We start from the raw sequence: 13,417 nt of genomic DNA on the forward strand, positions 1-13,417 counted from the left end.
ATTTTGTAGTTTTGTATTATTTGTAAGTGACGAAAACATCTTTAAATTTTGTTTTTATTTTCCTCCGGAAGTTCAGTAACACTAGAGAACTTCCCTTCCGGCGAACGAGGTTAGGTGAGTGGTTTTAGACGTGTTTCAGTTTTAAAATCCAAGTCCATCCACATTAATAATACGATTTCTACAATCGTCTTCTGTAAGTTATAAAAGTATTAAGGTGGCTGGTAACATATTTGTAGTAAGAGTTGCGAAAGTCTTACAAATTTTGGAAAATAACATTATTCTGAAGTACATAACCCTATTGTTTCCAGATCGCTAAACCATGGTGCAAAGGCTCGTATACAGACGACGTTTGTCGTACAACACAAAAAGCAATAGAAGAAGAGTGTAAGTATTTTGAGCTGTTTCTTTCTAAATCATTAATGTAGAGGCATGTGTAATATGAATGTTAAAAGATTTACCGTTCGAATATGTAACGCACTGTACATGTGTATCTTTGTACAAAACAGATTTGCAGGTCGGTAACACACAATTTTGATTGAGATTTGAGTTTTATTTACGCCGTAAGGTTTTACGGGGTTTTTTCTCAGTATTGTGGTATTACGTTTGGTAATCAGTATAACACTACCCTTTAAATCCTGTTTAGGTGTGTGCATTAATCGAAAATTAAGGGCTAGAAAATATTGAAAATAGGATGCATATTTATGTGAATTTTTTTCGATTAATACACACACACACACACCTAAACTGGACTCTAATCTTAGAGAAATGTCGCTCTCCCTTTAAATTTCAATCATTTTGGTGTAAACAAAATTGGTCTGGGTACAATACTGTCAACGATGTATCAAATGGTTAGCAGTAGCCGATAAACTCCAGAACACGGAATGCAACCTTTCCCTCTTACTTCAAAATTCCAATCTTGTATACACAAATTAAATTATTGGCACTGAAAAATGTCTTTTTGTAAACATGATGATGCGCATTCGACAAACGTAGACAAATCTGCTGTTTTTAGTATTTGAAGATATAATTGTCAGTGAATCCGTGTACTGAAATTTTCCCACGAGACCCTTTTCTTTAAATTATTTTAAGCAGCTGTATAAAATTACGTAGACTTACAGTTCCGTAGCAAATATTTTCAGGAAAGTGCCCAACAGTGATGTGACATAACCACTGGGACGGACAGTACCTACTTAGATTTACTTTAAACTTTTGCTAATTTGCGACTTACTGTTTCCAACAGTGTCCGCACTCCTGGTGGAAAGTTGGTTTATCAGTACCTGAAGAAGCCAAAGAAGATACCAAGATGTGGTCAATGTAAGGACAAATTGAGAGGTATTCAGCCAGCAAGACCTATGGAAAGATCACGCATGTGCAGAAGAAAGAAGACTGTTAAGAGGGCTTATGGAGGTGTGCTTTGCCATAAATGTGTAAAAGAAAGGTAAACTAATCTATCGTTTATAAAATGTCATTATTTTTGCATACTTGTGCAGGTATTAATAATTCCAGATTGCCACGGTAATTAATGAGGTTAGGTTTGTTCCTGTGTATAGGTAAATAAGCACCCTAAGATAACTTGAGTGATCTCTCGCAATTTATTCTGTTTTTTTTGGGGGGGGGGGGAGGTAATTCTATAGAAGAACTAGACCAGTGGTACTCACTAGAAATTACAAGAAAACCGAATCTGTTGGAGAGCTGCATCAAATTTCACAGTACTCGAACTTGGTAACACGTAGCCTTATTACGTTTATATATAAACATACATTCATTACTGGTTAATGTCATTGATTTTTATATTATTATTATTATTATTACTACTACTACATAATTTTAAGATAACTTACACTTATATAGACTACAGCTGTGAAATTGATGGTCGAACTCTTGCAACTCTTCTGCACAATTTTGTCAATACGAGCTGGTTGATTTGTGACATATCCTCAGCAGGTTTTCCGAGTTCACATTGGTGAGACGAGATCTATGTTTACCCTTGATGAACTTTATCTTGCTGAAAGTAATTTTACAAATATATGTTGATCCAAAAAGGCACAAAATTTTACATGCACAAATACCAAGTTTTGGAACTGTATTCCAAAACTCTAAAACTGAATTTGTTTTTCGTTTCTCTTGAAAAATACCTGCTAGTTCTGAATCCTGCTGGAGACCACTAAGTTCATTTTTGGGATTTCTAATCTCAGGACCAAAAATTGACAACTCTGTTAGGCCCTTTACACACTTGAAGAGATCTCGCTAGCGAGAAATATGTTGCAAGAAAGAGGCGAAGAGCCTTCCTCGACACACTTAGCGAATTCTTGCTGTCACAGATCACACCTTGCTATGATCATCTATGCACTGCCGTCATGCAGGGAGCATTTTGCTGATTATAGTAATCACTCATTGGGGAAAATATTACAGGTTATGTATTTACGTATATTGTCGTACTTAAACATATAACCTGTAAGTGTATTGTCGTACTTTACAAATTATGTACGAACACTACTATGTTGAATGTGAATCTTCAGACGATGAGGAACTGGAGTAATATAAACATATTTTGTTAATGAAAAGAAAAAGTAGGCCCAAAATTAAAGCCAGAAATATCTGGAAATCGCATTGTATCTCACGAAGATAAGGCGAGTTTCGGACATTGATTTTGATTTGGATGATGATACGTTCAGGCGATATTTCAGGTTGAATAGACCTCAGGTTTTTTGTCATTCATGATATGATAGAAGATTCTTTGCTAAGTTATGATTAAAATAATGTAAACTGTTAAGACATACAGATACATTATTTCAAATGTTATAATTAATACCTGCCATTAAATTGCATCAAAATAAAATATGTTGTTGTTTTCTAATGCCAGGCGTTTGACAATAAAGTCATTTGACCTCTTGCACTCCAATATTTTTCAAAGATATTATCATGACCAGCCACTGAAGCACAGATTTTGAGGTGTTCGAATCCATTTCTTGGTTTGAGTTGCACAATGGGCAGTTAGGGGACTGATATATTCCAATTCTATGCAGGTGTTTGGCCAAACAATCATGGCCTGTTGCCAATCTAAATCCACCTACAGACGATTTTCGTGGTAAATCGGGAAGTAACTGTGGATTTTGATGCAGAGAGTTCCATTTTTTCCCTTGGGATTGAGTTATCAAATTTTGTTTGTTGAAGTCTAAGTATGTAGATTTAATAAATCTCTTCGCAGAGTAATACGTAGATTTAGTAACAGGTCTGTAAGTAGCAGTGCTGCCCTTCTTTGCTAAAGCATCCGCATTCTCGTTTTCCAGGATTCCATAATGGGATGGTATCCATTCGAATACAATTTTTTTATTGAGTGATATTAATTGAGAGAGCATTTTAGTTATTTCTGCTGTTTGAGATGAAGGTGTGTGTTTAGAGACTATTGATAGAATAGCTGCTTTGGAGTCTGACAATATAACTGCATTCCTAAATTTATTGATGTGGCATAGAAGATTCCTGAGACATTCACTTATTGCAATGATTTCACCATCAAAATTTGTTGTTCCATATCCAAAAGATCTATAAAGTGAGAAGAGACAGCACATAACACCTGCACCGGCACCTTGTTCTCTGGAGATCAAGGATCCGTCAGTGTATAAATGAAGCCAATTTTGTGGAGGGTACCTAATATTAATTGTCTCTAAAGACAATTGTTTCAGTATTTACTTCTGATTTCAGTATTTCTTCTGTTAAATTTAGATTATATTCTATATTTAATAGAGTTAAAGGGTTTGGTTTAATTTGTAAGTTTTCTTTTAAATTCGGGATATTGATTTTCTGTTTTAATTCTTGAACAATGGATATGAAACTTTTTTGAGTTTTCAATCTACAGAGGAGACTGTATGAATGCCAATATAGCCCTACTTATTTTCAGATCATCTGATATTTGTCTCCAGATTTTTTCTTTAAGTTTCGTCTTTTTATAGTTTTCATCCAGTGTATTATATAAATAGGCCTACAAGTGACATCATACAAGTTTGATAAGTTTCTGACTCCAATTTTCAGCCATCTTTCCTCATTGTCAATAAAAACAATACAATTCATCGCCACCTGTGATATTACTTTTTCATCTTTTTCTACAGTACATTCAATCGTCATAAAAGAGTACAAATGTCAAACATCTTTGATAAATGTGTTAAGAAAATTCACTGAGCTACCGATTTCAGCGACAAACTTGCTCGAGGTGTTTGCCTCGAGCGAGAATCTCTTCCAGTGTGTGGATGTCCGTTTGAATCCATGTCATCAATCTTTGATTTTTCTCGCCAATGAAAACTCTTCAAGTGTGTTATGGGCCTTACATCTGCTGTCTTTACTGACCAGAGATTTTCGACTAATCGAAATAGGTTTCGAAACTTTAAAAAATCATTAAATCTCGTACTCAAATCATGGCATAGTACACTTGATCAAAATGAAAGTGGCTGGCCTCTTGAGCAGTGAAAATTTTCCCTTCAGGTGAGTGCACAGTTCGCTACTGTAAACCTCCGTGTGCCACTTTCATTAACTCCATAATACTAGGCGCTGATTTGGGCTATCTTCACAGCATGCTTCGAATCTCCGTAGAGAATTTTTTGTTTTGTTCTTCTATTTTCTACAACTCGTTTTAGTGTAATATAGTCAAATAATATTGCTTTTGTTACTTCATGTTACTTGCAGATAATTACCAAATTGGTGAAAATTTGTTGTTATAATTCTAGGAAATGATATATTTTGTCATCAGAATTATGGTTTTTCTTCTTGTTTACAATTACTACGTTTAGGTCCTAATGATCACGGATTTAGGTTAGTATAATAGTCATATTGCCTGTAGCACAACTTGCAAATTAATTATTGCCAATTATTTAACCATCAACATATTTATGGAATGTTCCTTAGGCAATAGAGTGTAAAGGAGCAGGAATTAATAAAATAATTAACACAGCATTTTAACACCTCCACAGCATGCTTGGCGTGGAGAAATGGTTAAGCTACTTAACTTCTATGCAGACAGTTCGAGTTCGAATCTCTGTAGTGAATTTTTTGTTTTGTCTTTTATTTTATTTTTTACAACTAGTTTTAGTGTAATATAGTCAAATTATTTTGCTTATGTTTCTTCATGTTACTTACAAATAATTACAAAATTGGTGAAAATTCGTCATTATAATTCTAGGAAATCAGGATATATTTTGTCATCAGAATTATGGTTTTTCTTCTTGTTTACAATTACTACGTTTAGTCCCTCATCATCACGGATTTAGATTAGTTATTAGAAATTCAAAAAATTTACAAAACACTTCGACTTTGACACTCCTTTTTAATTGTCATGTTCACACTGAATTGGAATATGCCTCAATAATTTGGTCACCCACTTGTAAATCACACAGTAATCAAATTGAAAAAATTCAAAAACAATTCTCAAGATATCTTTATTTTTAAAAATATCATTATTCGGCCTTTCATAACAAAATTTCGTACAACACTCTACTTGTTGAATTTAATTTAATGTCTCTTGCAAGTCGTAGATTACTTGCTGGGCAATTTTTATTGTATAAAATATTCAATAGTCTACTGGATAATAATGAAATATCACAAATCCAGCTTAATGCTAGAACATCACATTTAAGAAATCGTCAATATTGTTATATTATAAAAAAAAAATCAAACACTTCAGGACATAAAAATTCACCAGTGTTAAAAATGTGTTCAAAATTCAATGAAATGTGTAAAACATGGGATCTAGATTTCAGAATTTCTTACATGAAATATAAATATTTTATTTTTAATATATTGACAGTAGTTGATTTTAAATAATATTGCTATTTGTTACTCTATAATTTGTCATTTATAGCTACATTTTACATCTTTTGGTTATGATATCTATATTTATCTATTTTTCATTTATATTTATTTTGTATTTTTTATTTATATCTTAACATGTGTCTTTTATTTATGTAGTATGTATTTGTCTTTTTTTTATCTTGCATTTGTATCAGTTTTATCTCTTTTTTCATGTTATCTCCAATTTTATGTTCTAAGCGAATATTTGTACTGTCTATTGTAATTGAGGTTTTGCCCTGTTGTAGACATAAATAAACAAACTTCACTAAAATGCGTCCCCCCCCCCCACCCCATTAAGTTGTGTTGGAAATAAAGTGGCCTGTATTGGTTTGGCAGTATACTTTTCGTAAAATTGTTGTGTATCAGTAGCCTATTTCTTAATGATAGCAAATCTTTGTTTCTCTTGTTCAAGAGTGTTTATTCTTTTGCAGAATTGTTAGAGCCTTCTTGATTGAAGAACAGAAGATTGTTGTGAAGGTTTTGAAAGCACAGCAAGCATCAGCAAAGGCAAAGAAAGGAGATAAATAAATATGTAATATGTTTCAAAAGAAAAATTATACATTCTTAAAATAAACTTTGTATTTTCTTTGTTTTTTGTAATATGTCAACCATTTTAATATTTACCCACACACTTCTATAGAGAACTCCTATGCCAACTAGAGAAAAAATAATATATACAGTGCGTTTGCGTCACGCTTGATCTGAAGAACTTGGGCAAGAGAAAGCATTTAGAGTGTGAGGTAAAATGCGGCATTTAAGATCCGTAATTTCTGGCGTATTGCACTCGTATAACTTTCATTAATTAATGGCATGCACACAATCGTCATTTTATTTCATTAACCTATGTTACAGTAGTTACTGAAAGCATTCAAACATTCCCGACATCTTTTGATGAAATTTGAATTCACATGCAAAAGTTCTTCTACAGTAACTCTGTAAGGTTTCATTTTTAAAAGTTTAGTAACCTTATGGGCTGAAGTTTTTATATACCTACTTCTTGTGCAACATGGCATAAAGATTTATTAGGAAAATGTTCAAGTCATGCACCAATATCATCAATTTTTGTTTCTGTTAGAACCCTTCGTTTTGGCCTACAAATTTTAGAGTTCAGTGATCCCATTTCTCTTAATCTCATGACAAGGTTTCGAACAGTACCTCTGTTTGGAGGTCGAATATCGGAGAATTTGTCTACAAATTGCCTACACACTTGTTGGTATGCATCAGTTTTGACATAAGTTTCGTACATCAATATTCGCTGTTGTAAAATAAACTTTTCAGCTAGCATTTCAACTATCTAAACTAATTTAATGCACAGTACACACACTTCAAACATATTTAAAAGAAATACACAAACACATTATGTAATATCACTAACATCTCAGACTGTACTAAGCTGTGGCAGTCACCGGTAACATACAGGTCCGAGCAGCCTTGAAGCATGAAGCAATCTGGAGTTGGGATCTTTCTGCATTCTTCAGATCAAGCATGATGCCACCGCATTGTTCTTTATTTAATTTTTTTTTTATTACATTTCATGTAATATTTAGTTACATTCAAGGAAGAAAGCATTACAATTTTTTGTTTTTGAAACCCTTACCATATCTCTTTGCAATAAATTCAGTATAGTTACTAATCATGTTCATGAATACTTCCTAATAGATTGTCCTTCCTAAGTCCTTTTATATTTTTGCTTTTGAAAAAGAGATCACACTGTTCTTTTTACGTTGTGTTCATTCTGGTTTTCGTGTATTTCACCTGTTTTGGTCTAAGCCAAAGAGGAATTGTTCTGATCTTTATTTTCTTAACATATGCGAACTGTGCAAATATAAGGCGGAATTGTCTGAATTTCAGGTAGTTGAATCATATGATGCAGTAAAGATTTCTTCTTGATTAGTTACACAATCACTCTTCCAGTCTCGTGTCTTTATAACATTTTCTGGATCATTTAATCCTACAAATGATTGATGTCTTGATTGGCCTTTTTGAAGCTGCTTCAGTTTTATGTCATTCACTTCAACTGTGATTTTCAGTTTCTATGTTAAATAGCTTTTACTTTCTCATTGTGTGAAGCATGTAGAGGAAATATGAAGTATTGTGAAACCCCAAAATATTTAGAGATTTTCACGAAAATTTATGTTTAGAGCATCCCTGACAACATAAAATTTATTTCTTGGCATGTCATCTGTAAGCATCTCCTAAAATGTGCAACGAATTTTATTCATATTCCATATCTGTAAATCAGAAATAATGCAAATGAATTATAATCATCTTTATTATAAGAATTAATGAGTGTGTCCATGTATGGTGGGTCCCTATCACCACGGCATGGCGCGTCCTCAGGTTGCGGATAGAGGAGACGGCCTCCAGATATGGAGGGTAGCTGCGAATATATTGAATAAGCAGTCGTGGACAGCCGATAAGGGGTGGTCCTCCAGCTTGGGGGTTGGGCGAAGGGCTAACAACCCATCACTGTAAAAAACAGCTTGTTACGAATCCCTACAATAAGCCTCGGAATAGGACTGATTCTCTGGCATGACCACAGCAAAGGAATAAGGTTTTGAGATTTGGCACTTGGAACGTAACTAGTCTTTATAGAACAGGAGGGATAACATTAGTAGCAAAAGAACTAGCTAGATATAGAATAGACTTCGTGGGAGTACAAGAGGTTAGGTTAGATGGGAATGGCATATCACAAATAGGAGATTACTTGTTGTATTATGGGGAAGGAAACAATAATCACCAATTAGGAACAGGATTCTTTGTTCATAAAAGAATAAAATCAGCAGTAAAAAAGGTCGAATTTATCAGTGACAGGTTATCATATTTAGTACTTAAGGGTAGATGGTGCGACATCATAGTTATAAATGCTCACGCCCCTACAGAAGAGAAAGACGACCATATAAAGGATAGCTTCTATGAGGAATTGGAACATACTTTTGATCAGTTCCCTAGATATCACATGAAAATTTTATTGGGGGATTTCAACGCTAAAGTAGGATGGGAGGATATTTTTAGACCAACTATTGGAAAAGAGAGCCTACACGCAATTAGTAGTGACAATGGAGTTAGATTAGTCAACTTTGCCACATCGAAAAATTTAATTGTCAGAAGTACAACATTCCCCCATAAGGATATACATAAATATACTTGGACTTCTCCAGATGGATTGACACACAACCAAATGGATCACATCTTGATAGATAAACGGAGACATACTAGTATAGTAGATATTCGAACTTTCAGGGGTGCAGACTGTAATTCTGACCATTATTTGGTGATTGGAGAATTAAGAGAAAGATTATCAGTAGCCAAGCGAGTAGAGCAACAAGTTAATATTACTAAATTCAATATTTTGAAATTAAAGGACGAGGAAGCTAAGCAAAATTATCAGGTCGAAATTTCGAATAGGTTTGCCACTTTAGAAAGTTCCGACGAAGTTGAGAAAGAATTAGATGTTAATAGCGTGTGGGAAAATATCAAAATTGCAGCTGAGCAGAGCATAGGTTATTATGAAACTAAGAAAAAGAAACCGTGGTTTGATGAAGATTGTTGCATGGTAGTAGAAAGAAGGAAACAGGCAAAATTGAAATTCTTACAGGATCCAGTTGGGGAGAAGAGAGAGAATTATTTCAATGAAAGACGGGAAGCAAGTCGTATACTTAGGAATAAAAAGAGAGGTTACTTGAAGGAAAAACTGAATGAGGTAGAAACAAATAGTAAGAATAAAAACATTCGAGATTTATATAAGGGTATAAAGGAATTTAAGAACGGATATCAGTCAAGGGTAAACGTGATCAAGGATGAGAATGGTGGCTTGCTTGCAGACTCTCCATCAATCCTAAACAGATGGAAAAACTATTTTGCGCAACTACTAAATGTACATAGGCCAAATAGAAATGATTGGGACGAAATTGAAATACAAACTGCTGAGCCATTTATACCCGAACCCACGCTTTCAGAAGTCGAAATTGCGATAGAAAATCTGAAAAAGTAAAAGTCTCCAGGTATCGATCAAATTCCAGCAGAATTAATACAAGAGGGTGGAGTGCATTATATAGCGAAATTTATAAACTTGTAGTTGCTATTTGGGAAAAGGAAATTGTACCAGAACAATGGAAGGAGTCTATAATTGTACCTATTTTTAAAAAGGGGACAAAACCAACTGTGGTAACTTTTGAGGAATTATCACTTTTGTTGACGTCGTACAAAATTTTGTCCACTATTCTTTTGAGAAGATTAACTCTGTACGTAGATGAAATTATTGGGGATCATCAGTGCGGTTTTTGGCGTAATAGATCGACTATTGATTTTTTGTATTCGACAGATAATGGAGAAAAAATGGGAGTATAAGGGTACAGTACATCAGTTATTCATAGATTTCAAAAAGGCATATGACTCGGTTAAGAGGGAAGTATTATATGATATTCTTATTGAATTTGGTATTCCCAAGAAACTAGTTCGATTAATTAAAATGTGTCTCAGTGAAACACACAACAAAGTCCGTATAGGTCAGTTTCTATCTGATGCTTTTCCAATTCACTGCGGGCTAAAGCAGGGAGATGCACTATCACCTTTACTTTTTAACTTCGCTCTAGAATATGCCATTAGGAAAGGAAACAGAGAGGGTTTGGAATTGAACGGGTTACATCAGCTTCTTGTCTATGCAGATGACGTGAATATGTTAGGAGAAAATACACAAACGATTAGGGAAAACACGGAAATTTTACTTGAAGCAAGTAAAGCGATCGGTTTGGAAGTAAATCCCGAAAAGACGAAGTATATGATTATGTCTGGTGACCAGAATATTGTACGAAATGGAAATATAAAAATTGGAGATTTATCCTTCGACGAGGTGGAAAAATTCAATTATCTTGGAGCAACAGTAACAAATATAAATGACACTTGGGAGGAAATTAAACGCAGAATAAATATGGAAAATGCGTGTTATTATTCAGTTGAGAAGCTCTTATCATCCAGTTTGCTGTCCAAAAATCTGAAAGTTAGAATTTATAAAACAGTTATATTACCGGTTCTTCTATATGGTTGTGAAACTTAGACTCTCACTCTGAGAGAGGAACATAGGTTAAGGGTGTTTGAGAATAAAGTGCTTAGGAAAATATTTGGAGCTAAGCAGGATGAAGTTACAGGAGAATGGAGAAAGTTACACAACACAGAACTGCACGCATTGTATTCTTCACCTGACATAATTAGGAACTTAAAATCCAGGCGTTTGAGATGGGCAGGGCATGTAGCACGTATGGGTGAATCCAGAAATGCATATAGAGTGTTAGTTTGGAGACCGGAGGGAAAAAGACCTTTAGGGAGGCCGAGACGTAGATGGGAGGATAATATTAAAATGGATTTGAGAGAGGTGGGGTATGATGATAGAGACTGGATTAATCTTGCACAGGATAGGGACCGATGGTGGGCTTATGTGAGGGCGGCAATGAACCTTCGGGTTCCTTAAAAGCCATTTGTAAGTAAGTAAGTATTAATGAGTGTGTTAAAAAAATATAATTTAGATTGAAATTTGCATTTAATTATTTTTTTCATTGCAGTAAAACTCCAATATAATGTGGCTATTAGGGGGACTTTTTCATTCTTGCATTATATAGCTTATCTGCAGTATATCAGAAGGTGATCTATAGAATGACAAATGACAGGTTGGGAAAACAGGGAAATGCATTATTCGTAACTTAGGTCAAATGCAAAATAAAATTACTACTATGAAAGATAAAATACTTCAAGTAAAACCTTGGATTACGAGTAACTTGGTTTGCGAGTGTTTTGCAAAATGAGCGCACAATGAGGATACATTTTTGTTTGATAAATGAGAATATCTTGCAATACAAGCAGCACAATTTGTACATAATTTGCTTTGCTTGTCGTGTGTCACATGATTGATCAATGATGCTTCGACATGATCGAAGGAACGAGCCTTACTCTTCGAGAATTTTGGAAAAACCAGTTCCATATTATGAACAGCCTTCAAGATTATCGACAGCACATGGCAAGGGGTCACCAAGAGAACCCTCAATTCTGCTTGGAGAAAACTGTGGCCTGAATGTATTCTTGAAGATTAATCAGAGGAGCACCAGTAGTGGAAGAAATTGTTACATTGGGAACGACCTTGGGACTGGAAGTGAATGTGTGAAGTGAGTACAACAAGAATATTGTCGGTTTATACATTGCACAGGAATAAGTACAGTAGTGAACTAATTACGAAAGAAACATAGGTAGCTAATCAACTAAATGTTATAATAATTAATGAATAAATTGGGTTAGAAGTACACTTATGCATTCCCATGTGCAGTCAGAAAATAGAAGGATTTGACACTTCCACTAAAAACTTATCCCCCTTGCTGATGTCAGTCGTGTCGTGTGTGTGATCTTCCTGATTGATACTGGATATCTGTGAGGTTGACATGACATTGCATCTCTATCCAAAATAATAGGACTTCACGTTGAAGATATATATTCTTACATATATATTCTTGTCCTACTTCGGATTCAAATCCATCACTGGCTCAGAAATAGTTTCATAAAGAATAAGTTGTATATGAATACTAAATCATATGTTTTCTTAAATTACAAAGTAATAGTCAAGAATTGAAGATTAATAAATTCCTATATAAAAGGTAAGGGGAAAGGAACTGACCACCCTACCCCATTATCTCGGCCTATTTGCCTCATAAGTGATCCCTTCTTGGTATCACTTGCGAGGTTCAGACCTGTCTTCGGACAGTTGACTGAGCAACAATATAGAAAGCCTTTGCTGAGGCATAAACATGTACTTCTCTCGATGAACATGACTGAAGGCATGCTAGAACAAAAAAAAAAAAAAAAAAAAATCATGAAGTTTAGTATCGTATCTCTCATTCCGTGAAGGAGAGTTCAGTGGTCCAATTTCAAGGACTAGCGAGACCTCCGTTCTCTATGGCTGTATGTGACGTCATGAGGTATGTCTGTGAAGAAAATGGCTGCGTTAGGTAGTAACCCTGACTGGGGCGGAAAAGCAGGTTTAATTTTAGGAATTGGAGTGTTTTTAGGACAAGGAAACTCTGGTGAGTATTATAAATATGTTATTATAATATCCTTGTTATCTTGTGGATGTGGCTAATATATTCCGTGGTGTTTGCCTAGTGTATAGCAATACGTCGAGACATCAATGTTTACGAATGGCTTCTGTGAGGAAAATATTTAGATAGTAGTTGATATTCAATTAACAAACCCTTAAGGATTATGTTGAGTTAATACATGTTATTGTAGTATTTATAATTTTACTTTGTCTTTTAAAACATTGCTATGAGTCTGTTTATTATTGTGTCAAATTGTAAATGAAAGACTTCATTTTAACAGTTCATGCACAAAAAGTGATTTAATAAAATAAACCAAGGAAAAGTTACAACAAGGTCTATAATTCATTTTTAGAAGTTATCATGACATATATATGTCATTTTAATTTGTATTTATATAACATAGATCTTTTATCAAAATGCTGGAAGTTCTTTAGTATATTGCATTTATGTTGAAAATGTAGTTTATGTGTAGCCTATGTATACACACACTGCAGTATTCG

General features: G+C 34.3%; 2 protein-coding genes across 3 annotated transcripts in view; both read left to right on the forward strand.

The window, feature by feature from the left end:
* Positions 1 to 8: 8 nt before the first annotated feature.
* Positions 9 to 6,412, forward strand: LOC138716344 (large ribosomal subunit protein eL34-like). 2 transcript variants are annotated; one of them, XM_069849329.1, is made up of 4 exons: positions 9 to 114; positions 309 to 384; positions 1,241 to 1,438; positions 6,270 to 6,412. In XM_069849329.1, exons 2-4 carry the CDS (start codon positions 320 to 322, stop codon positions 6,364 to 6,366), a joined length of 360 nt encoding a protein of 119 aa, XP_069705430.1. In that variant the 5' UTR covers positions 9 to 114; positions 309 to 319; the 3' UTR covers positions 6,367 to 6,412. The 2 variants fall into 2 exon arrangements, with proteins under 2 accessions (XP_069705430.1, XP_069705428.1); XM_069849327.1 differs by having other exon boundaries at positions 66 to 193.
* Positions 6,413 to 12,752: 6,340 nt separating this feature from the next.
* Positions 12,753 to 13,417, forward strand: part of LOC138716339 (bone morphogenetic protein receptor type-1B-like) — a 68,493-nt gene continuing 67,828 nt past the window's right edge. The window contains exon 1 of the mRNA XM_069849311.1: positions 12,753 to 12,902. Within this exon, the coding sequence (XP_069705412.1) occupies positions 12,800 to 12,902 (103 nt within the window). The 5' untranslated portion in view covers positions 12,753 to 12,799. The remainder of the gene's footprint in view (positions 12,903 to 13,417) is intronic.

Source organism: Periplaneta americana, chromosome 16 (assembly GCF_040183065.1).
Source record: "Periplaneta americana isolate PAMFEO1 chromosome 16, P.americana_PAMFEO1_priV1, whole genome shotgun sequence".
In the NCBI taxonomy this organism is placed as follows: domain Eukaryota; kingdom Metazoa; phylum Arthropoda; class Insecta; order Blattodea; family Blattidae; genus Periplaneta; species Periplaneta americana.

Coding starts and splice junctions, on each gene's coding strand:
- LOC138716344 (XM_069849329.1), top strand. CDS start 320: ATGGTGCAAAGGCTCGTATACAGACGACGTTTGTCGTACAACACAAAA. Junction 385..1,240: donor AAAAGCAATAGAAGAAGAGT/GTAAGTATTTTG, acceptor TGTTTCCAACAG/TGTCCGCACTCCTGGTGGAA. Junction 1,439..6,269: donor CATAAATGTGTAAAAGAAAG/GTAAACTAATCT, acceptor ATTCTTTTGCAG/AATTGTTAGAGCCTTCTTGA.